This window comes from Fukomys damarensis, unplaced genomic scaffold (assembly GCF_012274545.1).
Source record: "Fukomys damarensis isolate Sample0158 unplaced genomic scaffold, DMR_v1.0_HiC HiC_scaffold_17, whole genome shotgun sequence".
Classification (NCBI taxonomy): domain Eukaryota; kingdom Metazoa; phylum Chordata; class Mammalia; order Rodentia; family Bathyergidae; genus Fukomys; species Fukomys damarensis.
Window position 1 is genome coordinate 10,866,675 of NW_022900929.1, and position 17,340 is coordinate 10,884,014.

General features: G+C 39.0%; 1 protein-coding gene across 1 annotated transcript in view; it reads right to left on the reverse strand.

Annotated features, from left to right (window-relative positions):
- Vps41 (VPS41 subunit of HOPS complex) overlaps positions 1–17,340 on the reverse strand; it is a 158,560-nt gene that overhangs the window by 110,861 nt on the left and 30,359 nt on the right. Inside the window, exon 4 of the mRNA XM_010610865.3 lies at positions 10,778–10,855. Coding sequence (XP_010609167.1) covers positions 10,778–10,855 — 78 coding nt within the window. The remainder of the gene's footprint in view (positions 1–10,777; positions 10,856–17,340) is intronic.

Below are 17,340 nucleotides of genomic sequence, written 5' to 3' on the forward strand. Positions count from 1 at the left end.
CCCCCAAAAAAAAAAAAAAAAAAAAAAAAAAAAGAAAAAAGAAAGAAAGAAAGAAATTCAGAACCTTAGCTTCCCTGATCCTCCTCCTGATGTTTATCATTTACTGAGTCTGGTACTACAGATACTACACGCATTAGCTCTTACAATCAAAGAACCATCAGAGGTATGAGTGCAATCTACACTTTACACATGAAGATGATGAAGGAGAGGTGAGGTAATCTGTCCAAGCTAACAAACTCAATGCGAAGGCTGGAAGCCTGGCTGCATCCAATGCTATCAACACCTCCTAACTCCAGCCTTAGATCTCCATTGGCCACTCCACAACCCACCACACACCTTTTACCCCGGAGGACAGCTCTGACTCCCTGGCCCAATACTAGGAGCTGGCATTGATCAGATTTTTAAATGCTTTAACAACCTGATGGGTATAAAATACTACCTTACTATTGTTTTAGTTCATGTTCCCCTGATTACTGAAAAAAAATCAAACATTATTTTCATGTGCTACTGGGATTCAGTATTCTTCTGAGAACTGCCTGTTTACCACCACCACCTGTTTGCCCGATTTCATTCTGATCTGGGTTGGGTTATCCTTACTGACAGGTAAGAGTTCATTATAAAGTAACCTTTAATAAAAAATATATATTCTGAAAACTTGGTACAAACACCTTATAATTTACAATTTTTATAGAACTTAAAAGAATCAAAAAGTACACAAGCAAATGAAAATAATAAAATTTAGACAAAATAGGAAGTAGGTGAAAGTGCATGTCTTCCTAAAAGTAAACTGTGTTTTATTTAATTGTAGAAAGACTGGCAAGTATTAAGTTTAACTTGCTGATGCCTTAATTCTTCTCATTTTGAGCCATCACATGAGCTACCCTGATCAATACTGTTACTTTTTCAAGGTTGTTATTTCTGCTTGTAAACAATGAATTTTCTAATTACAAATCAATTTAGAACTTTACATATTCACTGACAAAGTATATGAACAAGTCTCAGGAGTAAACACCCTCATCAGTAACCAGAAAAATACAAAACTAAAAATCAATAAATTTCCCATTTCTAGAAATCTAAGGGGCAATGAATTCTGGAGTGACCACAGTCAGTGTTAGTGATAAGACACAGCAATATGTGCTCAAAGAGTGCTGGGGGAACAAAATTCACCATAACCTAACTGCAGGGCAAAGAAGCAAACTGCAGGCCCTGACGATGACGTCTGACCTAGTGACTTCACCCTGGAGAATTTTTTCAAAATCAAGATGAGTCACAGAGTCCCCACCTGACCCAAAGATGGTCATCATACTTTTATTTTAGGATTTAGCATCATTCATAAGAGTACAGAGCACTGAAAAGCTGGCTCCTGTACAACTCTGAGTGATGGCAGATCCACTTTATTCTCTGAGACATTTTTATCTGATTAGGGTGGGACTCACGCACATTTCTGTTACTGAGCCACCAAAAGTGCTCTAATGTATTAATTTTTTTCCACAAGGAGTATTTGTAGACTACTTCACAGAGCATTTCTCTTCCTATGAGATGAAACTACAGGCAACCACTGATCCTGGCATGAAAGATCTGTTTGCAGATTCTAGAATTTTATAAATGTAACTTTACAATATGGAGCTCTGGAGTCTGGCTTCTTTGATTGTGACAGAGTGGAGACTCAGCCATGCTATTACATGGCTGGACAGGTCCTCCCTTTTCCTGGTGAGTAGAAGGTGGCTGTATGATTATACCACATTTTGCTTGCCTTCTCCCTTGAAGAGGGACATCCAGGTTGTTCTGAGTTTAGAGCCATTATAAACAAAAGTGATACAACTCTTCAATGCACGAGTCTCCTTTACGGACATAGGCTTTCCCAGTCTCCAAATTTAGAAGGGCTGGAGTGTATGGAAGGCTTAGGCTTAATTTTCTAAAAACCTGCCAAACTGACTTCCAATGTGGTTAAACTATTTGACATATTCATCAGGATCTGTGCAAAGGTTCAACAAACCCACTAAACCCTACCATTCTTACTCTATTTTACTTAATTTTGTTTTTTCCTACCAATTAAGCAAAAAATGTTAAAATGTTAAGATTTAGTAACTGCTCCTTGAAGTAATGGATTTCTTCTTACAAGAAATAATAAAGACTAGATAAGAATGCTGTAGAATTCCATGTCTTGGGGGGAGGGAGGGAGGCAGGCAAATATTCTTTAAGTGTCCATCTGTCCTAACATATTATAATTCAATTACATGAAAGATAGTTGGGAACTATAGCCAAGCAATTAATTCTTAAAGGCTAACAAAACAAATCTAGTCAAACAGCAGAAAAACAGCTTAAGAAAGAAATACATCCTATTATACTGTCAACGATCCCAGAGATGAAAACCTCTATTATGAACAAAAGAAACCCAAGGTGTAAGTTACTTGTCATCAAAATACATGCATGGACCATCATCCTGCTGGTTTCACTGAATTCCCTATACTCTGAACGCAAGCCAGTCAAAAGCCCCCCTGGAAGTACTCCATTCTCTGTTGCTTGGCCCACTGGCCAATCTTTCTGAAGAAGTCTAAGTATACTCCATTGCTTCTCACCATCCATTCGCTCCTCCCCACTTCCCTATTTTCAAACTAGGGAAGAATATGCAAAATGTTTACATATATTAAAAAGTCTGGGAAACTGAATCACCATAGGAAAAATGCACCACCTTTTGTTATTTTATTCTAATAACCTAAAAAATGTGTATTCATCTTGCAGGATTCACCTGACATTTCAATTTCTGTAGGTTCTCATCTCCCTCTTGCAAAGGCCATCACTTCTACTGAGTCTCAAATTTGCTCATCCTTTTCATGCTGTTACTTTGCAAACAGGAACCTAAACAAACCCCCTCTACCAAAAGAACTACCAGAACTGTAGGTACCTGCTACTACAGAAGGAAATAAATCTGAAGGCTTTAGACACCTAATCCCCACTCCACCGCCTAGTTCAGTGATATTCTAAAACATTTAGTTACTTCAACCCTGACTTTGAAATATATGGGTGCTATGGCTGGAATCTAAAATGTCCCCCAAAAGGCTCCTTGTGTCGAAGGAAGGCCTGGTTGCAGGTAATGGGCTCCACAAACAGAAATGGATCATGAAGAGTCTCACTTTATCAACTGGATCCACCGAACTCTACGGTGGTTTCAGTGAAGTATTAGGAGGTGGGTCATCAGGGTGTAGCTTGGAAGGATATATTTTGTCCCCAGACACTTGTTTGCTCTCTCTCCTCTTTTCCCACTTCCTCTCCCTTTCCTCTCCCCCATCTGAGCTGATGTGAAGAGCCACGCCCTCCTGTAATGACCTTGCTGCTTTGGAATCAGCTGACCATGAACTAAAACCTAAAATTGTGGGCCAAAATAAACCTTTCCTCCTCTCAAAGTTGGTTTTCTCAGGTACTTTTATTACAGTGATGAAAAGCTGACTAATACAGTGATTTCCATGTAATTTCCTTCAATAAAGTTGTATTACATTTAACAATTTAAGAGGTTATTTGCCCAAATGCAGTTACGACAAAAGGGCCCCATATTATAAGATTCAGTGAGAATGATGACACTTTACTCTAAAATGAGAGAAGCATCCATCACTCTCAAAGTTTTCTTAGCCACTCAGTGGTACAGATGCCACCGAAGTTATCAAGCTACTTATAAATACTTAATCCACAAACGTGAGATTTTTAATGCAGAAAATTGGAAATATGAATTTTCTTGACATGTATCTGAAGTTAGAATCATTCCCATTTAAGTAATTCTCAACTCATTTGACACCTCTCTTATCACTCAAAATACTGTGCCCAAATATAGAAAACAGGTTCTTTAAGAACATGAGAATCTGAGACCTGTCAATCAGTCTTAGACAAGTATTACAGGCACTGGCACTTTTGGGCCAACAATAAACCATTTAGATCATATCAAAAGATACATGCTCTGCTTCCCAATTAATAATGCCACATCTGGAAAAGCATACTGTGTATGCTATTTGCTTCTCGTTAATAAGTGCCATTAGACCAATAGTAAAGCAGGGTTTATTGCTCAAGAACAGATTGCTTAAGTTTGCAAATCTGCTCAAAAATTCTTTCAATGAATAGTTACTCCAACATCACACTGGCCACACTACAAATGATCCCTAAACAGCTACACTGTTCAGGGAAATAAGGCATGTAGGGTATCTGTATTAACTCTCACAGAGGTAGTGTAGTCTATACGATTTCCCACAATATACACACACTAATGCAGGAAAGGAAGGTATACAACTATGATTATCTGGGAAATGTGCCAGACATACGGAATTTTAGATTTAGAGCGGTAGCCATGTGTCACTTCACAATGGAGACACATTCTGAGAGATGTGTTGTTGGGCGATTTCATGGCTGTACCAACATGGCATGTACATATATAAACTAAGCCAGTCATGACATCATTAGGCAGTATAATCATATGATACCACTGTAGTACAAGAAGCCAATCACTTGTCATTATGTGGCATACAATTGTATTAGTTCAGCCATGTTATGGTTTCAATCTAAGATGTCCCCTAAAGCCTCATGTATTCAGACGTGGGGATTTGGAAGATGACTAGATCATGGGGGAAATACACTCATCAGTGCATTGATCCAATGATGCACTGATCCACTGATGAGTTCACAGGTGAGGCTTAGCTGGAAGAAGTATGTCACTGGGGTGTTACCTGTGAAGGATGCATCTCCCTCCCCAGCTTCTCCTTTCTCTGCTTCCTGGCTCCTATGAGGAAAGCACCTTTTCTCCTCCATGCCCTTCCACCATGTTGTTTCTGCCTTAGAGGCAAACCCACTGTGGACTGAAATCATGAGCCAAAATAAATCTCTCCTTTAAGCTGTGGGTGTCTGGTATTTTCTCCCACTAATGAGAAAGTGTAGTAAAACTAACTTATATCCATTTCTTGCTTTTATCAACTCTATCAAGCTTTTAGGCTGAAAACTGAAAATACACAAACAGTATAAAGAAACTGCACTCAAGAAGCTAGCATTCTATAGGAAAAATGAAAATGGGCAAAAAACGTCAACAAATGTACCACATGATTAAGAAGACATATCATAGAGGAGATGATTAAACCATGTAAGGGCTAAAAGAGATGTATGAATATTAAAATGCAAAGAAACTCAGAGGAACTTTACATTTTTAGAATTCTATTGGCAGAGACAGAGAGAGATAAGTATTTCCTTGGTGAAACATGAAAGATGGGTAATCCTCCAAACAACACATATATCAATACAAAGGAAAGAGGCACTCATTTTTATTAGAAATATATTCTAATATGCCAAAGAAAACAACAAAAGGTCAGTAGTGCAGCTGAACAAAGGCTGAGTTCCAAAGTCCAAGAAGAGAAATGAAAGCGTGATCACCCACAAACCAGATACTAGTCACAAAAACATTGATTGAGCTGCCATAATGAAACACCACAGACCGGGTGGCCTAAACAACAGAGATGTATTTTCTCCCTGTTCTGGAAGCTGAAGTCCCAGAGCAAGGTCCCAGCACTGTCAGGTTCTGGGAGGGCTCTCATCCAGCCTCGTAGACTGCAGCCTTCTGGGGAGCTCTCTGCTGCCTCTTCCTATAAAGGCATCACGAGAACTCTTCCCTCAAGACCGCATCTCAACTTAATTACTTCCCACAGGCCCTAACTCCAAACACCATCACACTGAGGCTTCCACAGATGACTTCGGAGTGGGAGACACAATTCGCTCTTTAGTAGATTACAATATAAAAATGTTTAATTATAAAGACAATGAGGAGCTAGGTGTGGTGCTGCATGCCCATTAATCCTAGCACTCTGAGAGGCTGAGACAGGAGGACTACAACTTCAAGCCCACACTTGGCAACTTAGTGACTTAGTAAGATTCTGTCTCAAAATAAAAAACTATGGATGCAATTCAAGGCAAAGAAGCTGAGTTCAATCAAGAGTAGCACAGAAGGAAAACAAAAGAAAGAGATGACAGAGAAAGGAAATAAGGAATGAATAATACACTGAAGAGCAAAAATCTGATTCCCAGAAGTCCTCTTAAAAGTTTAAGCAATAACAAAAAACAAACACGAAAACAACTTCATGGTAAAGTTTCAAGGTGATCAATTTCCCCTGATTAGGTACAGAATAGCCCCAGAAAAGGAAAGAGGGAATAAGAGGCGAGGAACACTGCAGGAGACATGGCCCTGCCCTCCAAGACCTGAAATTTCACATGAAGCTTGGAGAAGGAAGATCTGAAAGGTGTATTTCTAGCCATGACTAGGGTGTGGGCCACTTAGCTACTGGGGACTTTCTCTGGGAAGGAGCCAGGGACACAAGGATTAGGCTAAAGGGTGGGAAGGGTGACCAGGAACCATGGGGCCCATTTCGACTGTTTAAAATACTGTCCTGTGTGAGCTAGTTCAGTTTTGACAGAGTTCCTGGTCTGCAAGAATAAGAGAGTTACCAAAGGTCAGCAATTAAGCAAGAGTATCTATCAGTTTAATTCTAAATCAAAACCAGAAAGAGAAATATCAACAGACTGCAAATCTGGAGTTCCAAGGGAATCCTCACCTCAACCCTTCCTCAAGAGACTAATTTAAAAAATTTGAGGATTATCTTTAAACGCCCAGTAAGACCTCAATTTGTTTTTTTCTTATCTCTTTCCTTTTGTGACTTTGTTTCTGCAGTACTAGGAATTGAGTCCAGGGCATTTGCACTGAGCTACATCCCTCAGACTGGGCTGGAGGTTGTGATCTACCTGCCTCAGTCTCCCTGCATGATTGAATTAATAGGCATTTCCATCATGCCCAGCTGTGACCATCCATGTTAAAAGTATGCATTTAATATTTCCGTAACAAAATCTCTGTATTTTCTACTTCTAGCAAAGAAAAACACATAAAGGTAAACAGCAGAAACTTAGTTGGATCAGTGGAATAAGTAATTAAATCATGTGTCATAATGCTCCAAGACATTAAACACAGATATGGCACCATAATTTGATCATTGCTTCAAAACCCTAATTAGTAAGTTTTAAATCAACAGTCTTACAGGAAATGAAGTCTATTAAAGAGAAAGTAACTACTGTTATTCATGTCATTATTTGAGCATAAATACCATGAGGGAATTTAAAGTGAATTTGAGGTTCTGAGGATTTTGAAGTAATATGTTATATACTGTATATGAAACCTAGAAAACCACTACTCTGGAGAATATAGCTTGATCTATATATTACCATAGAGAGATAATATATATTATTTCTCAGCAAATTGAGCCATTGTATATGACAAACTAAGGTGATTTTAGTTTTACTCCAAGATTAAGTAAAATTAAAGCTCATCAATTAAATCTGAGTTAATATAAAGCTGTATCTAGACATACTCTAAAAAAGTGTTGGCTACAGCATTTTAGGCAACACATATGCTGAATGTTATTGTATAGACTGTACGCTGAAATGTGTGTGTATATATGTAAGAACTGTCATTCTTACCAAAAGAAGAGTCACAGCTAGTTGTGTAACATGAGCTTCTCTCTATCAGCCTTTACATATAACTGCAGAATACAGAGCCACAGGACTAGCCATGAAGGCCCTGGAACAGGGTCTAAGGAATTTGGTGGTATTCACAAGTAGCAGAAGATGTTTCCACATACCAGGATAATCTGAGCTTTCCTCAAGGGCAACCAAAAATACACAGATGTATACAGGTATCTGTATGACTATGTGTCACTAAGACACAACTTACACAGAAGTACACAATTCTCAAATGCACAGTTCCATACTTTGTATACATGCACTGTCTATACCTGGGAAACCGTCAATTTACTTTCAGTACGTGAGAAGATTCCTCGTGCTCCTTCCCAGGTTAAACTGTTATTTACCCCCATTTTAATTTTTTCTTCACCATCGCATAAAGTTAGCATACAAGTATACACTGGTGTCTGGCTTTTTAAGCTTAATATTTAGTCAATAAAATACATCTATGTTTGTTGCATGTGTCAACAGTCTTTTTTATTGCTCAGAACACATCCTAATCTAGCCATTTTACTACTGAAGAACACCTGGGTTGTTCCTAGTTTGGGGCTGGAATGATTAAGCTTCCATAACAGCTTCTGTATGTTTGTGTGGATGTATACATTGCATGCATTTTTCTTGAATGCCCTACTTAGAAGTACAACTGCCAGGTCATTAGACAGCTATCTGCTCAGCTCTAGCAGATTCTAGCATTGCTCCTGAAATACTAATGGGAAAAGAAATATTTTTCAACACGCAGAAAGATTTATTTAGTTATTTTTTTGTATTATACACCTTGAAGTTGGACAACCTCAAGTGCAATGATTACACCCTCACTCAAGTATCAGCATAACCTAGGAAATCTTTTTAAAATAGCAATTCTTGATGTTCCTAACCTCTGCCAAACAAAACCTTACTGATTGATGAGGGTTAGGAACGCTGCTTCATAATTCTATTACTGGAATCAAAACTGTAAATGCAATGGATGAATTTAAAGGAGATTCACTGGCAAATAAAAGATTATGCAAATAAGGTATTATTATTTTACACCACCTTTAATTTATTTAAATTAATCTCACCTAGAAATTAAAACTAAAGTCAAGGATGTTTGTTCATTTTTTTAAAAATCCTTCTTTTCTCTTTGGGCTTCTAATGAAAAGTTTGATTAAATATAGCAACCATTACATCCAAAGACACTAACAAATGCAACTTCTAATAATGTTTTCAGAATTAAAAGAATCTCTCTTTAGGAGGAACGATACAAACCCCTACAAAGCAACCTCATCATCAGAAACAGGAAGAGAACACTAAGCATGATGGTGTGCCTGTAATCCCAATACTCAGGTGGCTGAGGCAGGAGGATCACCAGAAGTTTGAGACCAGCCTGGGCTACATAGTGAGACACTGTCTCAAAAAACAAAATAGAAACAGGAAGAGAAAAAGTTTTTTTTAAAACTCTCATTATAGATGGAAAGCTGAGATTATGACTTCTTTCAAAAGATAATAAAAATCCAAAAGTTGTCACTTGAAAGTCATTACATAAAATGATAATGAGCATGAAGAATTCAAGGCCTTCTGAAAAGCTTTCCAAACAAATAAAATAGCACCAAACCATCTTCATCCATGGCCAAAAACACACCAAGTTAGGGAGAACTTAATTTTCAGTCTTATAGGAAGGCTTGGGGGGGGGAGCTGAATAAATGTTTGAGCAAATTTATCGATGTCATAAATTACCTGAAAGAAGATGGATGTAGGATATACCTGATGTAAAGCTATCAGGGAAGATAGAACTGAAGGTGCACAGACTGAATAGGCACAGGGCTGGTTTTCAACAATGGAACCCACAATATGTGCTTCAAACCTGAGCAAGCACTCAATGCAACTTCTGTACACTACATACTAAAAAGACTGACGTAGAAGCAGAGTCAGAAAGTGACTAAACAGGAGCAAGAAATGTAACAGCCCATACAGTCACTCTTTTCACATGTGAGGAGGCTGCAAAACTCCACAAAGACAGCACTGGGCCAGCAGCAGCTACACATTTTAATGGATGTTAATTCAAAGACCAAATGTTTAGGTCATCAAGACGGGTGTCCAGTGTTCAGAAGACAAATGAGGGAAGCCAAAAGCATATTCTTCTTGACCGAGAGGGCTGCTAAGATGAAATAAGAACCCATGATTTTCCTGATGTATCATTATGACCACAAACTTCCCTTTCTGGACTGCCCCAAACATTCTGTCTGTGACTCCATTTCTTTTAAGCAAAACAAGGCATCCTTTTCCCTTTCACACACAAAGTGCCATCTTTATAACTATAGAAGCTTTTATTAACTACATCAGTATGGTATTCAACAAGTGTTGATGTTTTCTTCAAAAAAGTACTCTCTAGCCACCAAAAGCATCATCACTTTTACCTAAATATTCATATTCACACACAAAAAAGTTCTTCATACTTTTAAGATATACCTTAAACACCAAAATCAACCTTCAAATTCAACCTTTCCTTCGTCCCTGATTCCGAATCCCAACTGAAAAACATAAACATCTGGTTCTTTGCTTTTGATCAACATAATCCCCTAAGATTCAAGGCAACAAAGCATTCACATAAAATATTTTAGCTTTATATATTTAGGAGAGATAAACTGATTCAGCAAGGCAATCAATCAATTTTCAATTACATGCGGCATCTCAACAGGATGACAAGGCACCTACTTACAACTGCCATTAGCCACCAAATGAAGGGGTTCATCCTATAAGGGTTCCACAAACGCCCAGAGTACGTAAATTAGCACCATCACTCACTAAGAAAAGCAGCATTTATTTCTGTAATAACAGTTCACCTGGATATGCTACACTGTTACAACTCAAAAAGAACACACATAGGATTGTTCTAAATGCTCTATTTAAAGTCAAATCGATGACCATAATCAACTAAAGAATTGTAACTGAACAGATTTACACACATTTCTACATGGAGTTTATAAAGACACCCAATCAAAACATGTAAAATAGATTATATTCAAACTATATAATGTATGTGTGCGTGGCTATTCGTATATACAAAATATATATAGAACTTTCTCTACAAGTTCACCTTTAAAATTTTGAACATATACAATAAAGTTTAGAGTTATATTGAGCATTCTGACTTAAGTGATAAAAATCCCCTTTATTCTACTAAAACCAATGGCTAAAACTAATATTCTGAAACACAAATTTTTAGCATGAAGTTTAACACATACATTATTTTATACCATATACTTACTACGTCAAACTTCTGAGTGATGTTTCCCTGGACATCAAGTAAATAAACCTTGCCATAATGTGTGCCCAGTGCCAAAAACTGTAAGAAGAACACAGGGGTGAGATAATTAATGTACTATTAATACAGAATTAGCAATAAAACTATTTTCAAAGTCAAGACATTCAATGAATAAATGAGTATCTCGCAAGATACACATTCCTTGGAGAAGGCTTATTTCCAGCTTCAGGGAAATGACAGAAGAGGGCCTATTTTATCGTGGTAGTGCAAGCTAGCTGTCAGAATGACTCACGAGGCCCTCATCTCCTGACAACTAATGGTGTGCACGCAGTCTGTATACAATGCCTGATGGACTGAGGCAGTAAATTAAAAATGCAGGCGCGAAAGCACAAACAGTCCACAGTTGAGCTCAAAAGAATCTCAGAAGGGAATGATTAAGAAACTCCCCCTAATTTATGGCAAACGTGTAAATCTGTGCTATCACCTAAGCACACTGCAAAAATGCACACAAACAACAAGGTATTTTTTAAATAGATAATCCATGCCATATTGAGGGATGAAAAATCTCTGATGTCCTTACACTAGCAGTTAGTTTTAGATGCCGCTATAAACATTCCCATATAATACTGAATATAAATGTTTATATTCTAATGCAAAAAAATCCTTTTCTGTCACTACATAACTGTTGAACTACATATTCACTTTATGATGTAAGACTAGTTCATAACTCCCACTGTTTCGTTACTTCTTTGAGCTGACCCTAAAAAAACCAGGAGAAACTTGAGGACTGCCTGAAATATGAGATCTTTTTCCTGTCTTTTTATTTCTCTAAGCATTACTCAAACAGTCCAAAATTCTCTGTATTTCATTGCATGTGAGCATGCTTCATTGCAAGCTATAATGAAATGGTCAAATTTACAGGCACTACTAAGCGTTTCAGTCAAGCAGCACAATCTTTAAAAAATAACCTTACAGAGAGGCAAGATTTAAAAGGATTTATCAAAATGGAATTGCTTAAAATGAAATTTCAGTCTGGGACCTTAAAATATGAAGCTACATTAAAGAGGAGTCACAAAGAGGGAAAAGAAGGGGTTCATTAGAAATGCATCCCTGCAATGCCTTTCGCTCCTGCAAGGTTGCCTTTTTTCAGGAAGAAAAAAGTCCCCTGGGTAAAAAAATCAATACTGGTTAATAAAACATCAGGTGTGCAGACATAACTAGGTATGACGATGCTGCCACACAGGCCTGCCTGAGCGCACCAGGTGCCACAACAATTAGTCATCCAGGGCAGACATTGGCCTGGTGAGCACAGGGTGCTGGGCGCTGGGAAGGAAAGGGGACTTGGCAATTCTGGGGAGAAATTAGCCTGAATATTTAAACCAAGAGGAACGTTTTCTCCAAACCAAAAAGCACACTTATCACAAACAGAGGACCCAAATGGTTGCAGTTTTTATCTTTACAGTGACACTGACAATATCTGAATAGAAAACCAACACATAAAACATGAAAAACAAACCATGTCCCATTCAGAGGCTCTCTGTGGTAGAAGGATGGGTCTTAAAAGCTCACTGCACCCCAAGTGTCTCGCAGTTATTGATTCACCTCATAAATACTGTATCTAGTTTGTTAAGGAGCTAAGGAAGCTCAGATCCTCCAAATGTTTTAATACTATGTCATTCTCTGACACCACTATAAAGGCCATTTTTGAACTTGCAATCACATTTTATTTTATAAAACTTCAGAGGTTCTTTGCAAGGTATTTTACTGTATTAATTCCTTTTCTTTTTGTCCAAAATTAAGAGTTTTATTCAATACTTAAGATAGAAGAAGTAATGATAATGACTTTGATTTTATAGTTCCAACTTAAAGGTACAATTACTTTAGAACATTTTTGGAAAAGCAATTCAGTGGTTTTCATGATAAGCTACCATTTGTTTAGAAACATTTAATAATCTGAATAAGATACATTATTTCTACTTCCTTTAAAAAAAAAAGAACTATCTGTTCTCCAAAATAAAAGTTCAGTCTAAGTACCACTCTCACCCAGATAACACTTTAGTGCTTGTATTAATGTATTAAAACATTCATCTTCGTTAATGTGTTAAAACATTCATGATCATCGTGCCTTTTTTTGAACTTTATTTGCATCAAGATTATAACCATGGCTCCTAAGAAAGTTAACCACACCAGCAGCAAAGCCAAGAGGAAAAGTGTTAGGACTATGATAGGGTTAAAGAAAGAATCATTGTGAAATCTGAAGTCTCGAAAAAATGAATTTATAAGTGTAATTTCTGGACCTCAGAACCAATTATTTGGTTTTCTATTACTTATTTCTTCTGGGAAAAATACCTTCAGTTCTTTAACTGAACATTTCAGTTTGAACATGAACTTGGAACAAACTGAGCACTGGGCACCCTGTCCTGCTGAACCCACCAAGCACACTGCTTTCTCTTTGCACACCTGGACCTTCTGTGGGTGAGTGTCAAGGACTGAAGCTGACATCCTGTGAGCATCACGGAGGAAACAAGAAGTGGCCATCTTGGGGCCAGGAATGCAGTCAGCTCCCTAAGGCCATGTATGTTTCTCTGAGTGGTTTGTGGTGTTTAAAACAACAAAACTGAGAGGGCCTCCAATTACACTTAAAGAAAGACACTCCCCAAACAGATGAATTCCCTGTTCTCTAGAAACAGCCAATGAGTGGCAGAGTTAAGGCTGAAATTAAAAACTGAATACAAGGCTGGGGGATTGCTCAGTAGTACAGCACTTGCCTAGCATGTGCAAGGCCATGGGTTTGGTCCCCAGCACAATACATACATACATACTGAGATATATGAGAAAAGGGAAAAACAGAAACAAAGTCTCTGTAAACAGGGAGGGGTAGAGGGTTGAACAGAGAGCAGGGGAATGGGGAAAAAATAAGAACCAAGATACATTATGTAAAGGTACAAATTCCCAATAACGAATGTCAGCATATTATATACCTAAAATGTACCAATAAAATTAATGAAAAAATAAAACTGAGATATTCTTAACTGTTTCAGAACCAACTTAACAGAAATGTGGACTTCAGATTAAGAGCACACATTCTCAGCAATGGTTCCTGTTCCCAAGCATCAGGCACTCTGGCTGAGCTAGTTTAAGGATGCGGTTTAATAAAGCGCCAAACATTGCTCTTCACTTCATTCCTTCAACTGTTCATTCAACAAACACACAAAAATGTACTATAATGTGCTTAGACAATGAATAAAGTGACTTAAAGGCTATGGTAGAGGAGGGAAATAGGTTATAAGAAACTGATTCATTGAAATGAAATGTAGAGTAGGTTTAACACGGAAGTACCCATAAGACCCTAGGGAACGTGTGTGGTGTCGTCGGTGCTGAAAGGTGAAGAGGAATTAGAAAACAGAGCCATGGGGCAGGCTGCTGGTGAAGACCATTTCAGACAGAGTGCATCCAGCCTGCTCAGTGGCTCAGAGTTCCAGACAAAGCAGGAGAAAGTCAAGAAATGATACTCAGTTTCACATGGATGAAGTATCTGATCTATGCCCATGAGGTAGGTGACAAGGATGGAAAGGATGGCTAATAAGCAGCATTTAAATATTTTCGGAGATGAAAAGGGAGGAAAGAAGAGGAAAGCAGGGAGGGTTAGTTCAGATCACTGAGCCATCGAGAAGTCAGCAAAGCAGGAGAAAGCAGGAGGAGACGTGATCAGATAAGAATTTCTGGGAGATACTTTGGTGCAAGTTTTCTGAATGGGCTGGTGTGAAAGCAAATTCTGAAGGCAAACAGTTGAGTTTAGTGCATGTGCACCTGTTCCAGGGAGATGCAACAAATGGCTGAACTAACAAGGCGAAGACTCAGGTGGGAACAGACTAAAACAGGTGAGCCAGGAGCAGAACTCAAGCAGAACGGGTGTGGTGAGTAAAATTTGCCAACTGCTGCCGCCCTAGTTCTGCACACTGAGCAGAAGTGAGAGACACAAGACTGATTATGCACTGGGGGCAAGCTCACAGAGGGCCTTCCTCCCAACATTAAGGAGCGCAGGCTTTATTTAGCAGGTGATGACAATTATCTAAAAATTTGAAAGTCTGTTTTCAACAGATCATCCTGGGAGGTAGGAGGCAGACGGGGTTAAAAAGGAAAACAAGGGCCAGGGATTTAGCTCAGTGTTGCCACTGCCTGCCTCCAAGGCACAAGGACGAGAGTTCAATCGCTGGTACCAAAAAAACAAACAAACAAACAAGGAAAACGAGAGGTCCAAGAGATTCCTGTTTGCCACATGCAGGCAGGAGCTGATAAGGGCCTGTGCTAGGCAGAGGAAAATGGCTGTCAGGAAGGGGAGCGAGAGTTACCCTCGGTTTAGGTGACAAAGAAGATAGAAGGGAGAACAAAAGGTAGTTGTACATGTAGAAAGAAAGGATGAGTTTATTATAGACATGCTGAGGCTCAGAACAGAAAGGAGAGATGTTTAGGAGGCTGCTAGATGACTATGTGTGCTATTCTGGTGAGGATCAGTGTGCAGAAGACTGCAGAAATCAAGAAATTTAAAACAAAGAAACAGTACAAAGCAAGAAGAAATGTGGGTGATGAACCAAACCTTGGAGTAAACAACATGTAAATGAAAGACAGAGGTAAAGGAAAGTGAAAGAAAGAAGGGAATATAGGAAATTATCAGGAATGTAATAAGAAGATGGTATCATGATAAAGAAGATTTGAGAAGAGGAGAAGTCCACAATTCAAAATCTTCAAAATCAGCAAAGTGACCCCAGAGTGGTGACACACACCCATCATTCCTGCACTCTGGGAGGCTGAAGCAGGGGAACTGTAAGTGTGAGTACAATCAGGCAAGGCCCTATCTCAAAAATTAAACATTAAAATTTAAAAAGGCTGGAGAAGTAGCTCAGTGAGAGGGCCCTGGGTTCAATCCCCAGTACTGTAAAAAAAAAGAGTCCATCAACTGGTGAATGGAGAGACAAAACAGAGTTCATGCACACAATGGAACACTAATCTACAACAAATGCATATAAAGTGCTGACACATGCTACATAATGATGAACTCAAAAACATGTTACACGAAAGAAGCCACACATAGATTGAATAATGAATGACTGCATTTATCTTAAGTATCTGAAATAGGCAAATCTAGAGAGACAGAAATTAGATTAGTGGTTTACCAGCGCCAGAACTAGCTATGTTCCATGACATGGCAAATATCTCCAGGAAAGAAGGGAGGATATGAGATGAAGAGCATCTTCAGAGACATGAGAATAAAAGCACAGGGAAAGAGCCTGGAACTGGAGGAAGAAAAGCACCCAGAGAACATGGGTGCGGATTCAATGGGTGGGAAAGCGGGTGAGGAACAGGTTGATTCAGCCTCCTGGTTTCAGTTTTCTTAGAGAGAAATGACATGCTATGACAGTAAAGAGATAATGATTGAGATGTGGAACTGAGGAGTAAAGAAGCCCATGAAAGATAAGTATCAGCAAGTTTTAGTGACCAATGTCTCTGGGTGTGTGGGACTCAACCACACCTGCCTGCCGTAATCATTACAGCCCCGAGTCAGAGCTGAGGGGACAATGGGAGGAAAGGTGTGTAAGCCAATGGTATGTGCTGGTGCTGCAAGGAAACCTGATCAGTTCACAGAGACAGAAGATAAAGGAAAAAGAATGAGTCAAAGAACAGGATTCCATAGCATCACAGAACAAAGTCTATGCAAAAATGGATTTGAAGGTTTCAATGACAAAGGGGTCAACAGAGAGTGCAATGGAGGTGAAGACCCTCAGATTTAGGCTCTGCGGGAAGGAGACCCTAGGCAGAGAGGGAAAAGAGGTGAAAGCGGGAAGAAGGGAGGCCACCGGAATTAAATGAGGCTGAAGACCTGGAAGTCCAGTCCATAATGGGTGACAGAAAGGGAAAGAAGATGGGGGGTGGGGGCATGGCAAAGGGTACAGTATAGGTCTGTGACCAGAAAGCAAAAGGCTTGCCAGAGGGGTTTCTGGTAAAGCAGAAGGCAGAAATCTGACTTGAGTGTTGAGTGCATACAGAGATGTGTCTGCAGTGGAAATCTGAAGCAAGGAGGGATTGGGTGGTAGGACAGGGGAGGATGAGGCTGGTTGTTGGTAGCAGCACAAAGCCAGAAGAATCCAAGGCGGAGTCTGCCTTGCATGGTGGGACTAAGACACACTCACAGGCACACAGGGAAGAAGAGAGCAGTGGTGATCTATGGTCTCCACTATTCCAAGCATGACACAGACATTTCTGGTCCAAGAATAAAATAAGGGTGCTATGAGTACTTCACCTGGACTCAGGTGTGGTAGAAGTTTTGATATAGCAAGGACTCAGATGTAGAATATATTCATTCATTCCTATAAGCAACAATTTCAAGGAGTTCTGACTTTTAAAACCTCCAATGTAATCTCTTCTTCCCTTTTCTAACACAACAAGACATCAGTCTATTCATAACCTTAACATGTTCCTTGGTAAGGACCTTTCATATGCATACTTATCTTGATCCTACTTGATTCACCTTTGGGATGCACTGTATGTATGTGGGTAGGTGTGTGGAC